At 36.6% G+C, this 25,902-nt stretch overlaps 1 protein-coding gene across 26 annotated transcripts in view; it reads right to left on the reverse strand.

The window, feature by feature from the left end:
• FOXP1 (forkhead box P1) overlaps positions 1-25,902 on the reverse strand; it is a 627,100-nt gene that overhangs the window by 46,779 nt on the left and 554,419 nt on the right. For all 26 annotated transcript variants that reach the window (XM_045832498.1, XM_045832499.1, XM_045832497.1 and 23 more), the window contains one exon: positions 8,392-8,496. In XM_045832498.1, the coding sequence (XP_045688454.1) occupies positions 8,392-8,496 (105 nt within the window). The remainder of the gene's footprint in view (positions 1-8,391; positions 8,497-25,902) is intronic.

Raw genomic sequence — 25,902 nt, forward strand, 5'->3', positions numbered from 1 at the left:
TGTGGAGACATCAGGGATGATGATGAACGTTAGTGTGTCATTTTTCTACACAAAATCTTGCTAAAAAGCAGCTATAAAAACAACAGGCCACTGTAAATATATGTTGTTTGGTAGGACTGGGTTTTCATTATTCTTTCTTTATTTTTTGGTAGACTGCTCCACTTTCCATTATTCCTACAACCCTCGCTAAGTTGAGACATCAAAAAAAAACTGGCAGGATCTACTGGCCAGTGAGTTGACACTGAGAATATGGAGCAGTAGTGTGGGTCTCTGCAAACAGAAACAGAATCAGAAGAGGACACAAGCAAACACCTTATTTAAAAAAAGAAGACTCGTAAGGATTACCCTTTATGAGGGGTGGTGGGTGAGGAGAGAAAGAAATAATGCTAATCTTGGTGATTTTTATTCTTCTTCAAAACTGTAATATAATTTTATTATTTCATGCAGAATTCTACCTAAACACACATTAAATCTGAGGATTAATATATTATTTGGGGGAAATGTGTGTTACCACAAAAATGAGAACAGAACTACACAGTCAAGACATGTGATGGATCGAAAACATATTTGGAAAGAATGTGAACTGTTCACACATCTCCCAAGACCTGCCCCTGCCCTTGATAGGGTAGAATTGAAGTGTATCAGAAATAATGTGTTTCTTGTTTATTACCATGTGAAGAAGTGCATAAATAACAGACAATAAGAGATTAAAAAAATAAAACCTTCTAAAAATAAAGCAAGAAAGCCCAAAGCAGAAAAGAAAAAGCCTAGTAGTGCTTCCTTTCTGTGTGAGAGACAGGAGACGATTCCAACAGCTGATTTCCCCCTCACAGTATACAGCACACATAAAATAAATACAGGTCACAAAAATTAACAAATCATCATAACTGTCTAATACATCCTGGGCTAGCTGCGGAAAAACAAGATCATTCTGGATTTATATCTGTAAGTATGGGATTTCCTGGACAGCTAATATCCACAAACAATCAAACATAGGAGGAACACGGGGAAAAAGGCAGCATTATTTCAAATTTGAGCTGAGAGTCGTGATTTGTAAAGAGCTGAACAGGAACTATAGTTGAAATCTGAAGCAAGGAAATTCTTCCACTATGCACTGATGGACACATCTCTGTTTCACTTGGCTCCACATAGGGTTTTAGGTCACTGGGTTTTGAATGTGTTGCCAAATGAGAATCTCATAAGTATAGAAACTTCGAAAATGACAACTAACTTAATCTCTCAATTTAAATAAAATAATAAAAAAAATCTAATAATACTTCACTCAAGAATCAGAGCTTTTTAGAAGACCTGTTGCCAGTATTAGTGCCTTGAAATGATCTCATCTTTCATCCTGGCTAAATTCCAACACACAATTTCATTAACCCAGGTACTGCAGGTGATAAAACTCATTTTTCCCTAAAGAGACAGCTAAAAAGTACCAGTTATACATTTATGAAGTACCAGCAATCAAAATTATGGATTTTCTAAAAGGTTTTTAACTACTTTTATTGAAAGGAAAATCGCTGTCTCAGACTTTTGTGACACTACTGCTAATAATAAATTTTACCATTTAGACATGGCCATAATATGGTAGACAGTGTCAATAAAAGTATGGAGCAAAGATGATCCCTGTCTTTTAAGTAATGCCTTCTAATTACGCACCGGAAATGATCATGTGAAATACCCAAGCTACCTAAAGGCTCTTAAAATATGTGAATACATAACAGTGTATCTGGAGTGACACAATACGCTGTCTACAAACAGGCAGGTATATGTAGAATTAATTGCAGTAGTAGACATTGAAAGAAATTTCTGATGCTTTTAAAGCCTATAAGAAAAAATTACATTTCATTTGCATTTCTGACTAAAATATGTTTGCTAAAAAAATACGTTAAATGTTATTTGCTTCTTTTCAAGCAAACTGGTGGCATTGGGCCTGTTATCTTTGGCAAACTTGTCTAAACGTTTCTATCTACTGGTAATATTTCATAGATCACTAGAGGGCACTGTGGTATTTAAGCCACTCTGACCTTTCTGAGTACTGGGAAAGGTCTTGAACTCGGGAGCAATGTCAGAAAGGTGACAGACTTTTTAAGGGGAAAAAAAGTTTTTGGTAACACCCTATTTTTAGTTTTCCAAAACAATTCAAAAATGCATAATATGTGGAAAAGTCAAAATCATAAAAATATTAAACTCATTTTGTAATGTTCAGAGTTGTCACTTGTGATGCGGACAAATTTCATTCCAGTGTTCAGATGTAAATTGAGGCAGGAATGCAATTTGCATACTCCCACATTGTAGCTGGCTAGTCCCTCTGCCTGTGCTCCAGTCTGCTGTACTAAGCAGAGGTAATTTCAATGCAGAACATTCAGGCATGCAAACTGAGAGCCGCAAATGGCTTTGAAACAATTTATGATATCCGGCCTCTTTCGACATGTATTAGCATATACCTGGTTTCTTTAACATTCACTTTGTTTTTCCAAAACCACAAACAGAGTTGCTGGAATTTCATGTGGAAGTGCTTAAGGGGCTGAAAGTTAACACCTTTGTGATCCTCACAGCCTCACGGTGGCTGTTAAACAAAAGCCTCTCTGTCAAGGCTTTCTTGCAATGTTTTCTTAACATGTTCCAAGTAGTTTTAGGCAGGGAACTAAAGTAAACAAGATGTTACCATGATAAAAACACTTGTGAAAACATTACAGAAAGCACTTAGTAGTTTCTTTCACATAAAACTCTTTACAATTTTGAGGAGTGAAATTCATAGAAAAAATTTTTTAAAGCACGTTACCAATGAAATATCCTTTACTGTCTATGGTCCTCAGCCTTTCTGAAATGGTCAAAGTTCTATCGCTGGGCATTTTTTTTTCAACGTTTCTCTCCAAGTCATGTATTAGAGTGCGCATAACATTTATTTTGGCTTCAATAAATATACATCTGACTAGTATGCAAAGGATTTTTAATTTTGTTTTGTATAGTGCTTTTTTCCAGGAGAAATAACCAAAAAAATAGAAACAAACAAACAAAACACCACCCAAAATTTCTTTCAAATGGATACTAAACAAGGATACAAATTATACTTTTATTAGATGTGACCATCTAAAAGAAAATCTAGGGGGAAAGGGAGTATTTTCTGCAAGCATATTAAGAGTACCTGGTATTTGTGAAACTATCAGGCCTGTGTCTGATTTTATATTCTAAGTTGGAAACAGGAAAATGTGGTCATGATTTAACCTTCAAATTCACTCTCTACCTTGCCAAATATGAGTCCCTTTTTAAAAAGAAAAAGGATTATAAATCTGTGTTTTTACTGGTACAGATTGTGTGTTCAACCTGGTTTGAAAGATAAAAATGGATCTGAGTGGGAGAGAATGGGGCACACCAGGAGCTTCACCCATCTGCCCATCTGGATGGCACTGGGCTTGTTTTTGTTTTTCTGCTATATCTAGGGATTCCAAGCAATGCAGGGCTGGAGGATTTCATTAAAGTTAGCAGGAGCACCTGCTGGTATCAGTTAGCTCTAACAAATACAACAGTCACAGGATAACTCATGGTTGATAGATTTTAAAAAATCAACATTAAAACTGCAACTTATTTTGAGAAGAAACAGGGAAATAAATGCCTACAATGGACCGAGTATGTGCTGATTCTGATAAAGCTGTCAGGGAAAGACAACAGCATGCTGATCTGTATAGTATTTATCTTTGAAATCAAGACCCTGTAGCATACCTCACGTTGGGATAATACTGTAGAATGGCCACGGAAAAGTGTCACATCTCTGGTTTTGATTTACCAACAGTAATGATATTTCTTTCTCAGGAGGGCCAAAAAATATACCTCATCTTTAGACCTGTGAGCCCACCCCTTTAGTTAATCCCGCTCACTGTTAACAGTGACATTTTATTGTTAGATAGGTTTTTTTACCCTGAATAACTGATCCTGGCCTCTCTAAAAGTTATATTATAGTAGCCTGAGCAACAGAAGATCAGAAAAAAAAGTTACCACTTTCCCCTCTTATAATGTAAATACCAGGAGGAACCCTGGCCCATGGAAGTGTAAAAACTGCGGCTGGTAAAGGAAGCAAAGGGCAAGACATGCATGGATATTCCCCCAAATAGGAATAAACTTAAGGACTCTGTGAATTCAAACAAAAATAACACTGCACAGCAATGACCAAGGAACTACAAAAAGAGTTCTCAGGTAAAAATGTGATAACACCAAAAATTTTACCCTAGGTCAGAGGTCAGGAATCTGGTCCAAGGGACACAGCCACTCCTGACATGTGGTCCTATGGATGAGTGTGTGTGCTACAATGGGGCAAGGGTGAGCAGTTGTGACAGAGACTAACATATTTAAGTACCTGATCCTTTATTAAAAAAAAAGTTTGCTATCCTCTGCCCTAAAACCACATTCAACTATGTGAGAATTTTTAGCAGAAATTTATGGATAAAAAATGATTAAGAAGAGACTTTTCTAAGACATCAATACCGTGCATAGTCCCTAAATACAAACAAGGTCAGAAATGCTTCGATAGCTTAAATTATCCCCACTTAAAATATATTTAATTAGATAAATAAGAAGAAACGTATTAATATTTTTAAAGAGTATCTAGTATGGGCTAGGTACTTTACATGATGTACCTTTAAATTTTAACAGCCCTAAGAGGTTAGTTACTATTATTATCCCAAATTACATGAGCTGATACTGAAGCTCAGAGATGCTATGTAACCAGCACAGAAAACATACTCACACTAATAGTAAGTGGCTTCACTACCCAAACTGACTTTTTTCCAAGTTTTGTTTTAGACCGAGTACCTTAAATAGAAAGTATATAGTTAATAAAATGCACTGCTTCTAAACAGACAGTATTGTGTAGTCGTTAAGAACAAAGGCTATAAAACCAGAATGCCTGAGTCTGGACTGTGACACCACCCCTTATAAGCTGTACGACTTACTGTATTCTGTGACTTAGTCTTCTTACCTGTGGGCTGAGAGTAGTACTTTTATAGTATCACTACAAAGTGCTTGTGAGGATTAAATGACTTACATATGTAAAGCACTTGGACTTGTGCCTGTTCTATACTTCAGGGTTATTTAATTATGAACTCTGACTAGGGAAGTTTAAAATTAGGGGATTAGAATACAGGTGAAGAAAATATACAAAACAACACCTACTTCAAGGACAGAGCAAGGCTACTTTTTGTAAGAGTGCCTTGGAGAATACAAGTACCACTGGTATCAATTTGCTTAAACCATAAGAAAATACCTCCAAAGAGATAGATAATAGAAGAGAAGTAGGTGCCCAGAAACAAGGTGCTTTCACAGTCTATGAATCTGGCAATTTGAGAATAAATGCTTAAAACATTTCTTCCTAATAACAATGACTCCATGATGACATCATTCAGAGAAGCCACATGCTTTTCTCTGAACCATAAGAATTTGGGTAGCTTTTTCTTTTTTAGCTCCACTTGAGGACATTTTTTAATTGCTTTTAGAGAGCGACAAACATCAATTGGTTGCCTCCCATACGTGCCCAGACCAGGAATCAAACCCACAACTTTTAGGTTACAGGATGATTCAGCAACCAACTGAACCACACAGGCCAGGGCAAAAGTTGGGTGGCTTTTTCAGTCCACTTCACTAAAAGGAAAAGTTGGCTTCATTAAAGCCACTGTGCTTCCCCTTTGGACTGCACAGAGACATAGGAGATATGAATCTGTCAGAAGACTAACATACTACTACATTAGGCAAGATACCAAAAACCTGAAGACAACTCTGAATTTCTAAGAGCAAAACTCATGCTGTAGAAGAAACTCAAAATCCTAAATTTATCATATGTGGCCAATCAACATGTAACTCAGGAAAGCACCAAGAGAGCTAACTCTGAGTTCTAGAGGGTTTTTTTTCTTATCTAGCATTTACTCTCCTTGTGCTAGTTTACAATATTCATATCTCAATTTCAGGAACCAAATTTCTGGTCCCTACCCCCCCACATAGTCCACATGAGTGAACATCTCCATGTGCTCTGCAGGTGGGCATGTGAGACAATTCTGGCTTCATCACTGTGTGACTGGCTCATAGCAAAACACATTACTCAGTCTGAGCAACGACAGTCTGCCCAGGAATTTTTCTGGAAAAGAGATGCACTCTGGGATTGATGAACTTGTGATCTTCTTCAGTCAGTTCAACTTGGAACGAGCTGAAGAATGAAGGCAACACAACAGATAATAGAGCAGACAAAGAACCAAAACTCAAAAGTCCCTGTTTATGGACCTGGATGCAGCCATGCTTGAATGCTACATACCACTGGACTTCCTAGTTACAAAAGCCAACTATCATTCAGCATCCCCCCAAGCACATACTTCTTTTTTGGCTGAAGCTAATTTAAGTTGCAGCTCTATAGCTTGTAAACAAAACAAAAATCTTCTGGCAAATATATGTTAATAAGCAAGTATACTAGGAAGTAAGCTAAAGTTGCAGGTTGATAGTGGACATTCTAATTCCACTGAGCAAACATGAACTGAAAGCATGCTATGTAATGTGTGAAACCATAGTATTTTTTAAGTTGTTTCCTATACAAAAGCCAGACTCCTAATATCCTTAGAAAATGGCTTTTTAAAAAACAGGAATCAAGTCTAGGTCTCATTTCCAGTGACGGTTAGATTCTTTTCTTCCATACTAGATGTGGTTTGAAATTTTACTGACTTCTTGTGGAGGTGTCCCTTCACATATATACATTCATATACATACGTGTATGTGTGTATCACCTAATTGTCAGCTCACATTATAAATGACCTACATTTGTGGATTTGGATGGAAATACTCTTAGCTGTTAACAATTTTTTTAAATGGGTCAACTTGGAAAACTGCACTTTTTCCTGTGACTCTGAAATTGATACACGTCACTAAAAATATTGACAGCAATTTTATAGTTCTAAAGACTTTATAAAAATATATCATATTCACACGTTTACCAGCCATTCTACAGATGAGTAAAAATAGTACCAAGAAAGAATTTAAACGTGGTTTCTGCAAAGATCTTTTTCTCTTAATACCTAAATAGGAATTTGAAAATGATAAGGAAATAGCAACACAGAGATTCTATAATGAGTGACTTATAACAGATCAAAGCACTAACTTGATTCAAAATAATGGTAAAGGGCTATTGCTTAATTTAACATAAAATATCACTGACCTCAATTGTTGATATTTAGAAAACAACTTTAGGCATCTCTTTCAAAAAATTTTAAGTACTTACATTTTTTAATGCTCTTAAAGTAAAATATTAAAAGCTGGAAAGCTATGAAATAGATTCACTGATTTCCATTCATTAATCAAAAAATGATATTCACCAAAAATGCCTTGCAGATAACACTAGCTGTATCTCTAAGAGTGTCTTTATTATGATATTTGTATCCGCATCCATAAAGATAGATGTAGGGATTGTTCTAAAAATATAAAGACCACACAAAGCCAGACACCTGAACACAAATTAGCCTGTTTCTGTTTCCTGCGGATTGAATGAGAGAGAAAAACTAGAGGAAAAGAACCTCCAGCATTCCATTTGTAAACTGTTATGCACCAATATACACAAGCTTACATTTGTGCATGTTTGGCTGTTGCATGACAGATCAGCATATTCAGTTTACATGTCAATGACAATGCTATTATCAATATATTTATGAGGTGTCAATAACACAGGGCAGGTAGAGGAAATATTAAGATGTAGTACAGAAGTATTTCACTTCAGCTAGACTAGACATACCTCTGCAAGTGTTTCAGACTTGAATGAGATAACCCAAGTTTTAGTCATACTTTAAGTATAGAAATTAAAGTTATTCCATTCTCCCCATAAGGATGAGAATCTGAATAAAAGGCAACAATGATATTAGAAATATAAGAATCAAGCTGTCAGCATTTCCTTAGCATCCATTTCTTATATTTACAGTCATTTATATGAAAACAAAGAAGAGGCCCAATACACAAACAGCAATTGGCCAGTAATTGACATCAATTTTATAAAAGTAGAGTTAGGAGGATTTGTTATGTAGGGACATGAATAAAAGTGAAAACTAATTTATTGCACGTTTAACATTGAGAGACTTCTTCTTTAATCACTGTCATTCTTGGGGGGGGGGGGGGGAAGGTAAACATAGGCTCTTACTAAATGTATCAAACTGCCCATACGAGTAGTCCTTTTCCTCTTGAAAGTGCAGCCTTCCCTGGAAGTTGTAACAATTCTCAAGACAGTAGTGCCAGACCTTCTGATACAGAGTCGCCCTCAAAGCAGTGATGTGGAACCCTCCAGCAAAAAGGCATTTTATGAGGAAAAGCATGAACATTGGGAAGAGCTAGCTATGTAAAAAGAAGAAAGCAATATAAAATGATTCTTACTTTAGAAAGGATTGGAAATCTTCACACACTGCTTCACAGCCTGGCCACTTGCATACACCATGTCCATAGAGAGGGTGGCTATGGGGGTGCTCCTCATGGGACAAACTGAAAGAAAACACACACAGGATAAGAGAAGGAATTTGCTGCCAAGGACCATCCCACCACATGCAAAATGCAGAGGAACCCATAATGGCCAAAAGTGAACAGGAACGAATCTGGGGTTTCACCTTCCCATGGATCTCACTAATTAGTTCTGCATTGTTATTTAAAAGCAAGAGTTAAATTCCCAAATGTGAAAAGTCCAATGTTAGAAATGTACCACCGTGTATTAAAGGCATTTGACAGGCTTTTTGTTAGGTGCAAAGCTCTCGCCTCAGACCGCTAAGGATTCAAGAAGACAGAACTTATCTTTTAATGTAAATAATGCAATGATAAAATCTGTACTTGTTTTTGAGATTCTCTGTTTTTCCACCCAGAATATTATACATTTTTCTCTTCCCTTCCACCATGTGGTACTTGAGGAAGTTTATCTGCGTAGTCGCTGATGAACCTTATTCTCAAGTATTTTCTCTATTAGGTTACTGTATTCAGACTTCTTTCGGACAAATTATTTTTACAGTTGTTTCCATAACCTTAGATTCTATCAAATAAAAATATAAAACTAACACTGAAAGTTCTGTTTAGTACACAAGCACATTCTCTTCAAGGAATGGGCTATTTTGCAATGGTCTCTCCCTGACTTTGAACTCCAAGCACAGTGAATTATGACCACACATACTCACACACAATCATGTGCACACACACAAGCCTTGTATTTTATATTACCACCAGGATGTGTATTCATATATTTTATTGATTCACATTCAAAGAGCAGACATACACAAACGCCACCTGTCCCTAACTTATAATTAATCCACTGTGAGCATTAGGAGTAAACACACACTCACAAAAATGATACCTTATCAAAGATGAATAGGTCTCTCTATGGTTTCTAAATGACTTTACTGAAAATCTGATATAATCTGAGTATAACGACAAGCTATTTTGCTTTAAAATATAAAATAAACCTGGGAACAACAACAACAACAAAAAACCTATCTAAAACTAACTTACAAAAGTACTAAAGGATGCCCCTCATGAGAACAAAGAATAACACAAGTACACTAAAGTAGATACAGTGAAATTTATAAAGCTCAATGATTAAAGAATATTCTCTAAGTAGTTAAAAGGGTGAAATTCCATCAGAATGAAGGAAAGAATTACCACTATCCATGTTCATCTTCAGATTTTGTTAATTAGTAAAACAGATATGACCATATAAGATGATGGATATTAATGAAACATTATGGTCATAATTTTATAATGAATGTAAGTAAATTATTATGCTGTCCAACTTACAGTGCTATATGTCAACTGTACTTCAATAAAACTAAATTTTAAAAAATTACTGAGAAATTCTGAAATTAAAGAATACTTTTAAATATTAGAAATCTCACTTATTCTGACAGAGGAAACCATTTAAAAAAATGTTACTACCGACAACTTATAAAAAAAGAAAAAAACCTAACCATAATAACTATTTTATGAATTTTATTAAGATTATTAAAGTATTTTCATAATGTTAATAGTTAATGTTTGTTGTAGAAAACTTGGAAATGTTGAAAATTTAAAAAACTGCAAACACATACAATTATTAATAAATTAAAACATGAAGATTTATAACATTCTTTTATAGTCAACATAATTTTGTAAATAATATCTCATGTTATCAATCAGTTTTCAAGGATCTTATTTACTGATCTGTAATACTCCATCACACACCACATTAAATCTAGTTACATATCAAATTTTATCTAACCATTCCTCTACTTTGGACATTGAAATTCCTTTCATGTTTTTTAAATTTATGAACAATGTTAGAAATAAAATTTACCAGGCAAAATACCTCAGTATACAACTGATACATTCAGAGAAATGTGATTACCCAGTTAATGAGCACTAAGTTTTACAATTTAGTATGACTGTTTTATCAAGCTGCCTTTAAGAAACGCTACATGCCAAGTACATTTTTAGTCATTATACATATTTTTGCGTGATTCTTCAAGTTGGAAACCTGACTTCTGGTCAAGATGGAGGTATAGGTAGACATGCTTTGCCTCCTTAGGAAGGAGGTAACCATAGGAAGGATCACGACTAACCTCCAAACAAAAAACACCCAGAACTGCTGAAAAATCGAACTGTATGGAAGTCTGACAACCACGGCTTTAAAGAAGCCATATTCATCAGATGGGTAGGAGGGGCAGAGATAGGGGGCCACAGCAGAGAGGACACATGGTGTGAGGGCAGTGAGATGGCAGCAACTGGCAGAATGGGCAGTCCCATATTCACATGTAGTGGATAAAAATCAGGAAGGATTCTGGTAGAGTGAGCCATTGAGCCCCAGGTCAGACGTGCAGCCCAGGGTTCTAGTGCTGAGAAAATAAAGCCTCATAACTTCTGGCTGCAAAAAACAGCGGGGGGGGGGGGGTTGGGCCAACAGAAGAGAATGCCAGTATCTCAGGAGAATCCATTTAAAGGGCCTGTAGTCCTAGAACATACACAAAACCACCCACTCTGGGAACTACCACCAGGGCAACAGCTAGAGCGGTGCCAGTTGCATATGGTAAGTGGGTGAAGTGACTGAAAATGGGGCAAGGGCTGAACAAGCCTCCAGTAGCCAGGTAGTGGCACTGTCCCCTCTCTGACTTGTCCTCCACATAAAGAGCTTCAAAGAAGCAGAGTGAGTGGGGTGCCTTTACCTGGTGATTTACCAAGGCTCTGCCCGTACAATGTAACAGGTGCACTGAGACAGAGAGTCAAAGTGGCTCTACCTAGTAATACCCAGAAACAAACACAGGGTGTCTACCAAATTTAGGAGACAAAGAAATATGGCTCAAATTATGGCTCAAAGAACAGAACAAAACTGCAGAAAAAGAACTAAATGAAACAGAGATAGCCAACCTATCAGATGCAGAGTTCAAAACACTGGTGATAAGGATGCTCAGAGAATTCACTGAGTATGACAAAAGCAGAAGAGAAGAAATGAAGGCCATACTAAGTGAATACAAAAAATCTACAGGGAACCAGCAGTGAAGGAAAGGAAGCTGGGGTTCAGGTCAATGATTTGAAACATAAGGAAGAAATAAATAGTCAACTAAGAGAAAATGAAGAAACAAATTTAAAAAAAAGTGAGGAGAGAATAAGAACACTCTGGGACATCTCCAAAAGTGCCAACATCTGAATCACAGGGATGCCAGAAGGAGAAGAGGAAGAGCAAGAAATTGAAAACCTATTTGAAAAAATAATGAAAGTAAACTTCCCTGATTTAGTGAAGGAAACAGACCTACAATCCCAGGAAGCACAGAGTCTCAAATAAATTGGACCCAGAGAGGACCACATCAAGACAAATCATAATTAAAATGGCAAAGGTTAAAGATAAAGAGACAATCTTAAAAGCAGCAAGAAAAGCAGTAAGAAAAGCAGAACATTAACCACAAAGGAGTTCCCATAATACAATCAGCTGATTTCTCAAAAAAGAAACTTTGCAGGCAAGGATGGACTGGCAAGAAGTATTCTAAGTGATGAAAAGCAAGGACATACAATCTAGATTATTCTATCCAGCAAAGCTATCATTTATCAATGGAAGGGCAGATAAAGTGCTTCCCAGACGAGGTAAAGCTAAAGGAGTTCATCATCACCAAGCCCTTATTATATGAAATGTTAAAGGGATTTATCTAAGAAAAAGAAGATAGAAATTATTAACAGTAAAATGACAATAAACTCACAAATATCAACTGAATCAAAAAAGAAAAACAAAACCAAAAATGAACTAAGCAAACAGCTAGAATGGGAACAGAATCACAGAAATGGAGATCAATTGGAAGGTTATCAGCAGGGAGGGAGAAGGGGAAGTATGGGGGGAAAGGTGCAGGGATTAAGAAGCATTACTTGGTAGGTACAAAATAGACAGGGGGATGTTAAGAAAAGTATAGGAAATGGAAAAGCCAAAGAACTTATATGCATGACCCATGGACATGAACTAAGGGGGGAGGGGACTGCTGGAGTAAAAGAGTACTGGGCAGAGGGTGGCAAAGCAGGAAAAATTTGGACAACTGTAACAGCAAAATCAATAAAATATATTTAAAAAGTAAAAAGTTAAAATATTGGGAACTTGAAACCTCAATTAGTAACAGTATAAAATTAATATAAATCAGGCATATCTCAAGACATTGTGGATTTAGTTCCAGATGACCGCAATAAAGCAAATATTGCAATAAAGTGAGTCACACAATTATTTTGGTTTCCCAGTGCATAAAAAGTTATGTTTACACTATTCTTTAGTCTATTAAGTAGACAACAGCATTATGTCTAATAAAGAATGTATCTTAATTAAAAATATTTTCACGATAAAACATGCTGACCACTATCTGATACTTCAAGGATTCATAACCTATTGTGGCAGAGTTGGCACAAACCATCAATTAATTAAAAAAAAATAGTATCTGTGAGGCACAATAAAATGAGGCATGCCTGCAGTTAAAACCTGCAAATAGTTATTCTACTGTGCTTTCTGGGTTAAGCCGAGAGTTTTTTGGAAATAATGGAACTAAAGGAAATCATATGCATTCTCTACAGAAATTTATGACTACAAAACTGTGCATAGCTTAATGTCATTTTTGCCACTCTCCCCCTGCCCCCTTATTTTTTGGTTAACATATTTGTGAAGGCTCCATGACCTGAATAAAATCTACTCTGCTCTAAGAATTTATTTTTAGTTCAACTTGGTAAGAAAGGAAAGATGACAATTGACTGTGGACAACCCGTGACACCTTAGGTGTAGAGAAAGTCAACTCCTCACACATACACACAGTCACACAGAAGACCTCTTGAAATTTGCTTCTACATTAAAACCATACTTATTATAAACAGATTATGTCATGTTTTTATTTTCACATAATAGGAGTAGGCTACTGACTCAAGTCCACTCCTTCCTACTCCGGCTAAGATAACACTGCTAACATTCTGTTACATTATTGCCCTGAATTTTCTTCTAATGCATCACTAGTTTACAAAAAAGGAAACATATAGTCACACTATTGTCATTTGCTTTTCACTTTTAATATATAACTGGATACTTTTAAATATACAATTGTCTGAAAGAAAGTGTCTGACTTTGGAAACAAAAGGAACACACTGGCAATGGTGTTTTTACACAGTATCTGAAAAAGCATGTAAGACATTGAAATAACTTGCTTATGGGGATGATACTAAAAGTTGAAGTAGGGGTGGTAGGGAAACTGAATTTTCACCCAATCACTTTTTGTTTCTTTTGAAGTTTGTATTTAGTGAGTTGTAGGGCTTTTTTGCTGTACAACTGTAACTCTTCATAAATATAAACACCCACATATATATATATATATGCACACTCAAGAAAAGTCAAGTGCTCTGCGGGTGTCGGTTTTCAGAGTGCTGTTTGCTGACAGAAGCTTGCTGTGACCGCATGTGTGGCTATGGTCACCTCTGGCATCCCCGTTGTCATTCTGTATGAAGCAATGTCACACCCCACCAGCTGGACCTTCTAATGGCAGCTTTTTGGTGTCATCAAAAGAGCAGGACTAACATTTATATTCAGATTACCTTTGGGGACTTCCCAAAAGGGACAAAGAGGGAAATTTAAAAACGAGGGAAAGAATACCTTTAACTGGAATTAATCAGGACTATATTTATAGAATGAAACATGATGGAAAAATGACAATGTGAATGCCTGATGGTCAAATAAAGTCTGTGAGTGTAATTCACCTAAACAAACTGTTCAAGGATAACTCTTCAATGTGAGGAAGTATGCTGTCCAGGTCAGTGACAAATAGAGAGGTACTGGGTTGGCCAAAAAGTTCCTTACTTTTTTCCATAAAATAAAAGACACGTTTTTTTATTTTCACCAACTTTTTTGATTTGGATATTCTATGTCTGCTATCTCCTGCTACTGGTTTCTAGTGGGCAGAGGCTGGGTGCTGCTATACATCCTCCAATGCATAGCGGAGTCCCACAGCAAAGAATTATTTGGCCAAAATGTCAACAGTAGCAAGAAACTTCACAAACCACTTTTAACACATTCAATCATTCACAGTACCTTCTCTATACACTGCACAAATCTTTTTTTTTTTTTTTGCATTTCAGTGGTGTTTTTACCTTTCTTGAAAAAATAAAGCATAATGAGCCAAATATGTGTGTATTTTCTTCCATCTTCAATATTAAAATGGCCGTACAAAAATTCACCAATTTTGTTAACTTTTTCTTTAATGCACACTGATATGACAGCTGTCACAATACAATCTAAGAAAATTGTTTCCAATACACTTAAAGACAACTAAGCACTACTAGAGCCACCATAGAGAAAAAACATAATGAACTTTTTGGCCAACCCAACAGTTGGTTTTGAAGGTACTGAAACATATTTGTCCCCAAATTAAACTTTTAAAAATTTAGAGTAAATTGTTTACTAAAGTGTTTCTTACTATAAACTCCCAGGTTGAAAATTCCTAGGGGCAGGGATCGTGCCTAATTCATCTCCACATACTCAGCGTCTCCCACAAAACACAGGATCAGTAAATGTTAGACGGATTCATGAATGAACAGAGAACAATAATTACATTATTCTACCTAATTTCTATACACTGAATTGTATATCCAATGTTTTTTTAATTTTTGAAGAGAAACATCTTTGTTGTTATTATTCTGTAGGTGATGACCAGAACGATGCCAATACATCTGAAAAAAAAAAACAGCATTCTGACACTTTCTATTAATTTTATTCTGAATATATAAAATACAAATAGTATGCAATCAAGAAAAACTAGCTGATTTAAATTTCAAAAACTCCTTTATATGTAAAAGTGAAATATATTTTTTATAAAATAGTGATGGCATTTCAGAAAGAACCAATGTGCCATGAAAAATAAAATTATACACAAAACTGTAATAACAATTCCTGACATTATATGCTATTAAGTATAGTATATATTCAGTATGGTGCAATATCATTTTCAATGATATTATTTAAGAATTTTTTCTATGTATATCAAAGTATATCAAAAGAGACTTAACTTCAACACTGACTTTAGCCTTTAAGATTTTATATAATGATGATGATTCTTTAATGTCTATTCACTATTGCCTTCCAAAGTTAACAAATTAACCAAACTCGAAACTAGAATCATTAATTCACCTGCTAAAACTAAGAACAACTTCTCATATTCAGTCTGTAGTCTTTAGTGGTCCTTACACTAACAGTCCTCTAAGCTAATTTTCCCTGTGGCAACCAAGAGAATAATCTTTGAAGGAGATAAAAAGAATAGACACCTCACTATATCCCAAGATATTTCCTGCTAATTCAAATGCCAACTACCCTTACTCCTGAAGGCACATAGCTTCTCCTGTGCCCAAGTCTGTCTTCTAAGTCTCCTCTAATTTGTTTTTTCCTTTTCTCTTCTAATTCGTTTTTTCTTTTCTCTTCCTCTCTAACTTTCATTCATCTGTAACAGAAGGCTACATCTGTGCCCATTGGGATTTAAAGCTTCACCCCACAAAACCCCAAGAAAAAAATAACCCAAATTATAAATGGTATTTTATTTCACTGGCATATTATTTGATAAATTAAGTTACAGAAGACTGCTGGTCATGCTCCAATTACTGAAAATTGTGGGCTTTTTCATTTTTTAATTTCATTGAGCTAATTCATGCACAATATGATTCACTCATTTTGAGTGTATAAATTCAGCAGTTCTGACTATATTCACAGAGTTGTGTAACCATCACCACAATCTAACTTTAGAACATTTTTATCACACCAGAAAGAAATCCTGTACCCATAAGCAGTCATTCCTCATTTCTTCCCAACCCCTACCAACCACTAATCTACTCTGGTTCTAAAGATTCTGTACATTTCATATAACTTGAATCATATAATACATGGTCTTTTGTGTCTAGTTTCTTTTTCTTAGCATAACAGTATGTAAGTTTATTGACACCATGCAGCAAGTATCTATACTTTGTTTCCTTTTTATGGCTCAATACTATTCCACTATATCCATATGCAGTAATATGTTCTGTTTAACCATTTATCTCAGCTAATGAACATTTGGGTTGTTTCCACATGTTGGCTATTGTGATGAGTGCCAATATGAAAATGCATGCCAATGTACTTGTCTGAGTTTGTCTTCAAATGTTTTAGCTATATACCTGGGAGTACAATTGTGAGTCATGTGGTAATGCAATAGTTAACATTTTAAGGAATTGTCAGACTCTTTTCCAAAACAGCTACACTACCTTATATTCTCATCAGCATTGTCTGAGGGTCCAATTTCTCCACATCCTTGCCAACACTTGCTGTTGCATGGCCATCATAGCCATCCCAGTGGATGTAAAGTGGCACTTTTTTGTACTTTTGATTTGTATTTCCTTAGTGATTAATGATGTAAATACCTTTTCACAGACTTCTTGACCATATGTCTATCTTCTCTAGAGAAATGTTTATTCAGTCCTTTGTGCATTTTAAATATTGAGTTATTTATCTTTCTGTTGTTGAGCTGCAAGAGTTTTCTTTTTCCTTTTCCTTTTCTTTTTTTAAAGCAAGAGATTTAAAAAGATGCCCTGGCTGGATAGCTCAGTTGGTTAGAGCATTGTTCCAGTACAGCAAAGTTGCAGGTTCAATCTGTGGTCAGGAGACACAGACAAGAGTCAACCAATGAATGCATAAGTACGTGGAACAGCAAAAATTGATGTTTCTATCTAAAATCAATAAAAAATTAACAAAAAAATGTATTCTGCATGCAAGCCCCTTATCAGATAAATTAGTTGCAAATATTCCATTTTGTGGACTGTCTTTTCCTTTTCTTGATGGTGTGCTTCGAAGCACAAAAGTTTTAAATTTTGATGAGGTTCAATTTATTGATTTTTCCCCTATGGTTCCTTATGCTTTTTGATGTCACATCTAAGAAACCACTGACTAATCCAAGGTAATAAAGATTTAATCCTATGTTTTCTTCTAACAGCTCTACTTCTCACATTTAGGTTTATGGCCCATTTTGAGTTAACTTTTATATATAGTATGAGGAAGGGGTCCAATTTCATTCTTTTGCATTTGTCCCTACGCTGTTTAATAAAAGTTTATTTCTGTCCCAAATAAATCATCTTGCCATCTTTGTCAAAAACCAACTAAACATAAATGTAAGGTTTGTAATATTTTTGTATTTCATTTTTGCTAGACTTATTTTCCCTAATATACTGCTTGTGTTTTTATAAGAATTTATACTTAAATTATAACTTCTGAAGTTACATTAAATTATGAAATAACTTCTAAAGTTTGGGGGAACAGAGATATATACATATATATTATATTATATTATATTATCTATTATATATTATATATGCAATATAATATATATTAATTATATACATATTAAATATACATACACATATTTAATAAAAATAAAATCTCAGCAACTAAACTTTTTGAAGGATCAGTGCCTGGGGCCCTGTTTCCAGATCCTGTCGAACCCTGTGTGCTGATGCATCTTCTGTAACTGTGCTTTGCGGCTCTCTGAGCTTTGCACATAAAGGCGTGTGGCTCAGCCTCTCACTGAACACCAGCACTGTTTCTCTATTGGAGTTCAGTGCATGAAGACCTCATTTCTCATTGACAGCTGTGCCAATAACCAGAAACTCTGCAAGTCATTTAACTGCCCTGCTCCCCATTTCTGCATTTGAAAACTGAAGGGAATCCCACAAGATGGCCTACATTGCTCCTCCCAGTGGTAAAACTTCTACCAAGAATATGCAGATGGTAGGGAGGGGGCACAAATGACATATCCTGTTACTGACAAGATAAATAAGGTGTAGGTGCTTAATGAATACTGTTTAAAAAGAATGAAAGAGGTCTATACCTTCCAGTAGGGGTAACAGAGTCCTTATCACTGCTGCAGAGCAGTAGGCTATTTCCTTTTAAACCATTCCTCATATTCTGCAAATATACACACCAGAAAGCACAATGAATCTAGCAACCAGTGTCACCTCTTCTGAATCAGGGGCAATTGTGCTTCCTTCCCTCTCTTCCCCACTGTTTGGCCTTTCCTGTAGTCAGACAACAAAAGTGGAATGCTGACCCTGAGACAGGCTCCCTGAGTACTAATGCTGAAAACCAGTTCACCAACATTCTACCTCTGTGCCTCTCTGTGGCTCAGGTCACTACCTGTCTGTCTCTCTTCTTTCCAATTTTTCTGTCTCATATCCATGTGCACATGCTTCCTTATGTCCACCCCATGGCACGGTCAGCCACAGATCTTTCTCTCTCAGATCCACCATGGTCTAGGACTTGGGCCACTTGGCAAGAGTCAGCTTCTTCCTAACTAAACATGAAAGTTGTCCAGATACCTCAGGTTTCCAGAAAGGTGTTCTCTTGATACACAGTGTCAGGACTGTCTAGTAATAAAAATATGATCATCACAGTGCCAATGAAAATCACTGCTACTTTAAAACTTTTCCTTGCCCTGGCTGGCATAGCTCAGTGGATTGAGCGTGGACTGGGAACCAAAGTGTCCCAGGTTCGATTCCTAGCCAGGGTACATGCCTGGGTTGCAGGCTATAACCCCCAGCAACCGCACATTGATGTTTCTCTCTCTCTCTGTCTATCTCCCTCCCTTCCCCTCTAAAAATAAACAAATAAAATCTTAAAAAAAAAAGCTGAAGAAATGTGATTTAAAAAAAAAAAACTCTTCCTTCTATTTGCTAAATTCTTTAACAACTTACACTAAAACAGTCCCACTTTCTCTCTCCACTTTTTACTTACCACATTTCCCTGCCTTCTGGTTTGCTATCATATCCTACTTTCAATGGGATTTTAAGTATCTTACCAGGGATTTCTTAGGTTTGTACATGACAGTATGTATTTGATTTCTCATGATGAAGTGATATCTGAAAAAATAATCTGACTTCAGACTTTTTATACTAAATTTTCAAGAACCAACTGATAACAATAGGTCAACCTCAATGAAACCAAACCAGGAGAGTTGGCTTTGGATCTTGACATCAGTTGCCCTTATAAAGAAGATCAATGTAGGTTCACAATAGCCAAAGTGATTACTTAAATATCTAGCATGATTTTCCATTTTAGAGTTCACTCTTATGATCATATCTTTCATACTACTGCATATCTCCCCCAGATCAGCTGCAAGTCAAATTCCAGTGTCTTGTAGAAACTAAAGTAACTTGAGTGTCTTCATGTGTTGTGCTGTAGTTCCAGGGGGACAGGGTTCTCATGCCTGCCTTCAAAAGTGCAAGTGAGATGTGGAGACAGCAAATGGTAGTAAAGCACTGCACAGGTATACCTGGTAGCTTTGTAAACATGATCTTTCTCCTTTGACTTTCACTGAAAACACTTGGAGAAGCAAATGGCTTTTTACTTCACACTGAAGAGTCAGGAGATGACTCAGATAGCTCATTTATCACATACTGTCTTAGGTTTTACTTTTTACCCATTATAGAAATATGCTAGCCTATGTGTTTATTTATCAGTTTCCCTGGAGTAAGTTGGCAATCAGTCTTATAATCTTAACACAAAGAGAAGGATGTTCTATCCAAGCCCATTAAAGGGCCTGGCATCAAGTGACAGAGGATGAGGTCCCCCCCCCACCCCTGCCGCAGCAGAACACGTCCACATGCTTCTCTAGCCTTCACTCTCATGCAGTGAGTCCTTGACTCTCCTTCCCCAGAACACTCATCTTCTCATTTTTCTGCTGCTTTTGAAATCATGTTTAATTAAAGGATTTCACACTCCCTTGTGATATGATATATTCATGAGTAAAACTTACGATTGGAGTGACTATGAATTAGTCTATTAAGTGTCAGATTTGTGCTTTTAAACAATGATAGAAATTATTCTTGTATTATCTGCCCTCAAAATTGTGCCTTGAGATGTGAAGGCTACCTTAACTAACTTTACATATGAAATAAAAGCTATTAACCCATCTATGTTCAGGGTCTTCCCTCCCCCCACCCTCAAATTACAAGTTAACCTGAGAGAAATAAAGGGTCATCTTTCTGCAATGTCCTCAGGGCATGGCCTATTAAAGTGCTGTGTTGGGTGAATTTGAGTGCTATATAAATATCCTTACTTTTGTGGTATCAGATTCACACTCCTGTTTACTGAGAAAAAAATTCAACTACATCATCAGAATTGTGATTTCTCAGTGGTAATCTTTTCTGAAACCTATTGAAGTTAGTCAATTTTCAGAAAAATATTAAATGAAAAGTAGTAATAAGCACATGCAGATATGGCAAAAACTGAACATGGCAGGAGAATGATCCAAAGACTGCTGACTGGGCCTAAGGTTCAAAATTGTGTTGAAGGATAAGGACACACCACCTTCCTTTTCCCACTGCTGAGAGTACTGCTTCTCAAATTTTCTCATGGATATAAATCACCTGGAGATCTTTTCACCATGCACATTCTGATTCAGTAGTTCTGGGGTGGGGCCCAAAAGTGTGCAAATCCCACATGCTCCCGGGTGATGCTGATGGTGTTGGGTGATTGCCCACAACTTGAGCACTATGATCTTGAAAGTTCCTTCCCTGTATCTATCCTAAAAGTGATTGCACTTAAAGAAGCACTCATGAAATCTCCTCTCTATTAACTGTGGGTTGAAGAGAAAGTAGAAGGAGAAATATGGAAAAGGGTGGTACTGAGCAACTTAACCAAAAGTAGCTACAAACATGTAAAAGTTATTTATGAGTTATTTATTAATTAAATGCAAGGCTGCTTTATATATATATATGTGTGTGTGTGTGTGTGTGTGTGTGTGTGTGTAGACAGATATATAGATATAGACACACACACACACACACATACACCCCCCCCAAACTGGTAAGACTGAAGGAAGTTAGCTCAGAGAAAAGGTCATTGCCTGCCTCTGCCTGTTTCTGCTAAACAAACACCAATTTGACATTATCACAAATCTGTTGAGTGACACTGATCAGGAATACCCTGGCCTACACTGTTGAATCAGTGGGTTTGACAACTCAAACTTCACAGTTTCCAAACTCTAGGTCTGCCCAACATATCATCTAAACTTGGGTGGTAACCCTGCACTTGGAAGTAGAGAATGTATGTGAATTAAGAATGGTCTTGAATTAACTTTTCAGAGAGATAATGCCACAAAATACCAGGTTAATGAAAGGATTTTTAAAGACTGGCAGGTTTACTTAAATTGGACTGGACAAAAGTATATATAGTATCTCTAATCTCTGAGTTCACAAATACCACTTCTTAGGATAATGCTTATTTCATTTAAATGAAAAAGAAGCCGATTTTAAGAAAATAATATAAATAATAATGTAAGAAGATAGGGCAACTTCATAGTGATGAGTCAAATTCAAATTACTAAAGTTTGGAAAACGAAATGCTTATGAAGTGCTGAATTTACTTCCTGAGTCAACACTGACACAGAGGCAAAGTTCCTGCACAGCACTTCCACTGGAATTTTCAATGGGGAAGAGTGTCAGGGTCATCTGCTGCTTAGGGGACAAAGAACCACAAAGGGCTCAATGCACAATAAAGCATGTCCCATGCTTTTAGAACTAGAACTTATCATTCAAGATCTGGAAGCTTTTCACTTGTAGGCTGTAGCTGTGACTAGTAATTGGCTGCTTTACCAACTGTGAGAACCTGAGGTTGATACCGTGATAGGCGATGATTTTGGCAAGCTGTTTTCTCCACCATCCCCATCACCAATCTGCCCCCATCTCCCTTTTCAGCTACTCTGGGCAAAACATGCCATCTTGATTTCCAGACTCCTGCAGTATGGGCATGTGGTAGCACAACGGAGTGGGGAATGAGGGCCGAGTTTTTGAGGCCATTTGGTGCATTCCAGTCAGTCCATCAGAAACACAGAGCAAGCTATGATAAAGGCAGAATGCCTGTGTTTGTGTGCGAGTAAAGGAATAAATAAAGGAAAAGACCAAGAAGAGGCAGAAGTCCAGCTTTTGTTTCCGACACCAGTAAGGTTTATCCTGAGTTTGAGTTTACCACTGATAGCATTAACACTGGGATCTTGTTAAGGAAACAGAATGCTTTCCGAAGAGTGGCTGTGAGCAACTGTGTCAATACAGAAAAGGGATCACTAATCCAAAAATTATTGACACCATTAGGCAGGCTCTCATTATGCCAGTACAAGTGTGTTTGCATTGGTGAGTCAAAGATCTGTGGATCTTTGTGGACCTGTGGATGGAACCTTGCCCATATGTTACAGGAACCAACAATACCCAGAAAACCAAAGAGCATAAATCTAAGTTCCAGTACTAATTCTTCTTATTGAATGCCTCCCCCGCAATACTCTATGGATGTCAGCACAGTAATACTTTACACTCAGAAGAATTATGTAACTGTAGTGTGAGGGCCAGATGAGAAAGCACAGATTAAAGAACAAATAAGCTGAAGATACAAATTGGCTTAAAAACACCACACACATGCATTTGTTTCCTTTGAGTGACTCCACTGGATTAAATTCTTCTCTATTTTTTTCTTTTTGCTCAGCTAGTTTAAATAAACACCTAATTTGTGAAAATCATGGTTTTGGGTTTCTGGAACAGAGTCTCTACACTGGGATTCATAAGAAGATTCATGAGTGGCTGGTCAGGAGAATATTAAAATTTATTTATTAAGGCAATAGTACTTATATATGAATATACATGTGTGCATGTGTACATATTTCTCCCCCACCCCAGGCCTCTAATTTTTATAATACAGGTAAAATATTAGCCGTGTATATTTATTTAATTAAAGTACACTTAGAAGGTATGCATTTTCAAAATTTTTAATAATGGTGGGGTGAATGAATAATCAAATACCTTTGGAGGCTATGGGCATAGACTGTGACCATGTTCTCTTCCTCTCAGAAAGAGTTTTGCCCAATTCTCCAGTTGTGGGGAGAGAAGGAAAACTGAACTGCTGGCTGGTACATAAAATGTAATATTTGATCTGGTCCTCAAAGTATCAGTAGGAGCTCAACTGCTACAAGGAATAGAATGAGAACAGGCAGATGACTGAAGCATAAAAAGCATTTCCAAGCATTAAAGAAATTAGAAAGACAAAACCAGAGTTGCTATAAATGAGTTAAAGGCCAATGTTAAGAATTTTTAAAGGAATTTTATTCCATAAAATATGTTTTTAATGAATCATAGTCTTATAACTTTTTCTCTTTGAAATGATGAATTTAGGCACTGGGAACACTGACAGTAAATAACAGTCATCCAGATCACTTCTGTCACTTTGAATGATGGAAAAGGAAGAACACCACAGTGGTAGTATAGCAGTTGGGATGTCCTAGAACAATCTCAAAGTATGTTCCCTGAAACTTGTCAGAGATGCAAATTCTAAGGCCCCACCCCAACTTACTGAATTAGAAACAATGGAGCTGGGGCTCAGCAATTTGTAGTTGAGCCAGTCCTCCAAATGATTCTGATGCAGGCTAAAGGTTGAGAATTAACCCTTAGCAGAAACCCAAACTCTGTCTCTTATTTGGAGCATTAGTAAGTATCGACAAAGGCTACCCAGGTCCTCCTACAGCATCAGTGGCCAAACAGTAGCATGTACTCTTAATAGGTTCTTGATATTTAATATAGCTCATTAGTCCTCCTTCTTCTGAACATTTCATCTAGTCTCTGCAGTGAAATGCAGCACCTACTGCCTACAGACTGGCAGCCCTAGATGATCAGGATGCATCAATCAGCAAGAGACATGGAATCTTTCCTTCATGGAGCTCATTGGGTTAAAAAGTTCTCACCTGATGCATGTGTGGGGTAGAAAAACACACACTATAATATTCCACTAGTGCCCATTTTAAACAAATTACAGATTATCACATTTTGTATATACCACTGTCACTGAATTTATTACCTAATGTTGCAAGAGTCAATTTCCATGCTTGTGTGTCTGATTAGACTGTGAGCTCCTAAAGGAGAAGAACTATATTGTAGTCATCTTTTAATTCCCAGAACTTATACAACAGTTAGTATACAATAAATGCTCAAAAAATGTGGTCTGAATAGATGACTTTAACAGTAATTGTTAATATTTATTGAGCAACTACTATGTGCCAGAGACTAATGTGAATAACTAATGTGCATTATTAACTCATTTAATCCTCACAGTTAATCTATGAGGCATGGCTTGGTATCATATCCATTTCACAGATTAACAAACCCAAAAACTGAGCCATACCAAGATTAAGTAACTTAAGTGGGCAGTCTGTATTGGAATGCAGGTAGTCTAGCTTCAGAGTCCACACTCATAATTACTAAAAACACAGTTGCCCCCACACTAGAGGTATGGGCCTTGCCTGAGCAATACATGGTATCCTCTTTTCCCTGCCTCAGGGCATTTGCTACTGCTGCATCTTCTTCCTGGGAGGCTCGGCTCTTCCCTCACTTCTTCACATCTGCTCAAGAGTCACTTCCTCAGAAAATCTTTGCCATACCAAGCAATTTACCCAAATAGTAACATTAGCCTCACTCTTCCCCCTTTCCTGCTTTCCTTTTTTTCAGAACTTGATTATGTCTGTCTTTCTAGTAATGTAATTACTTGTGTGTTCTATCTCTCTCCTGCAACGTCAGTTCCATGAGGACAGACTGTCGAGCTCATGGCTGCATCCCCAGAGCCCAGGACATGTGGAGTGTGGGTAGAGCTTGGTAAGTTTTGTGGAATGAGTGGATACACATTAGTACTGTGCAGTGGCTTCTGTCCTGCTTAGGAATACATTTTTGTTGAACTCTGGACAACTGCCCATGTATCTTTCAGTTTCTTTTTAGTTCCATGTGTATAATCCTGTAATTTATTCAAAGACCACTGGATTATTCCAGCTCTTGGTTTCATGTTTTTTTTCTAATTAAACTGCCATTTACTTGTCACACTGATCTTTAACACTAGACATCTTGTTTTTATCATAAATATGACTCAAAGAAAAATTTAAGTTGAATGTAGGGGCTCCTATGTACCAAAATGTTCCCATCAATATTTTGGATTTAAAAAAAGAGAGGACGCCACAGATGCCTGCCCAGGTCTACGGTCTGTTATAATAATTTCAGTGAAGTTTTAGCCTTTTGGATGTATAACCTGAAATCCCACTGGATGACTAAAATGGCTCCTCTTAAAATCAAAGACCACATCATTTTACACAAATACTTCAGGTTTTCATTATCTTCTGCCATAATGTACCTTCACTTTCAACATTCACAGCCAAAATGTAAAATATACACAGAGAAAAGATTCTTCAAAGGTATAGATTCCTCAAACTATTTTTTAAAAAGGAAAAGAAAGACAGAAAATGGAGAGAATCAACTTTGCCACTGGACTAATTTCCTTGAATACTATAAAAGGAATGAAATTTGAAGGTCATAAAAGAATGTCTATTTGTTTAGGGAAGT

Source organism: Phyllostomus hastatus, unplaced genomic scaffold (assembly GCF_019186645.2).
Source record: "Phyllostomus hastatus isolate PE091 unplaced genomic scaffold, TTU_PhHast_1.1 phas_contig_16, whole genome shotgun sequence".
Classification (NCBI taxonomy): domain Eukaryota; kingdom Metazoa; phylum Chordata; class Mammalia; order Chiroptera; family Phyllostomidae; genus Phyllostomus; species Phyllostomus hastatus.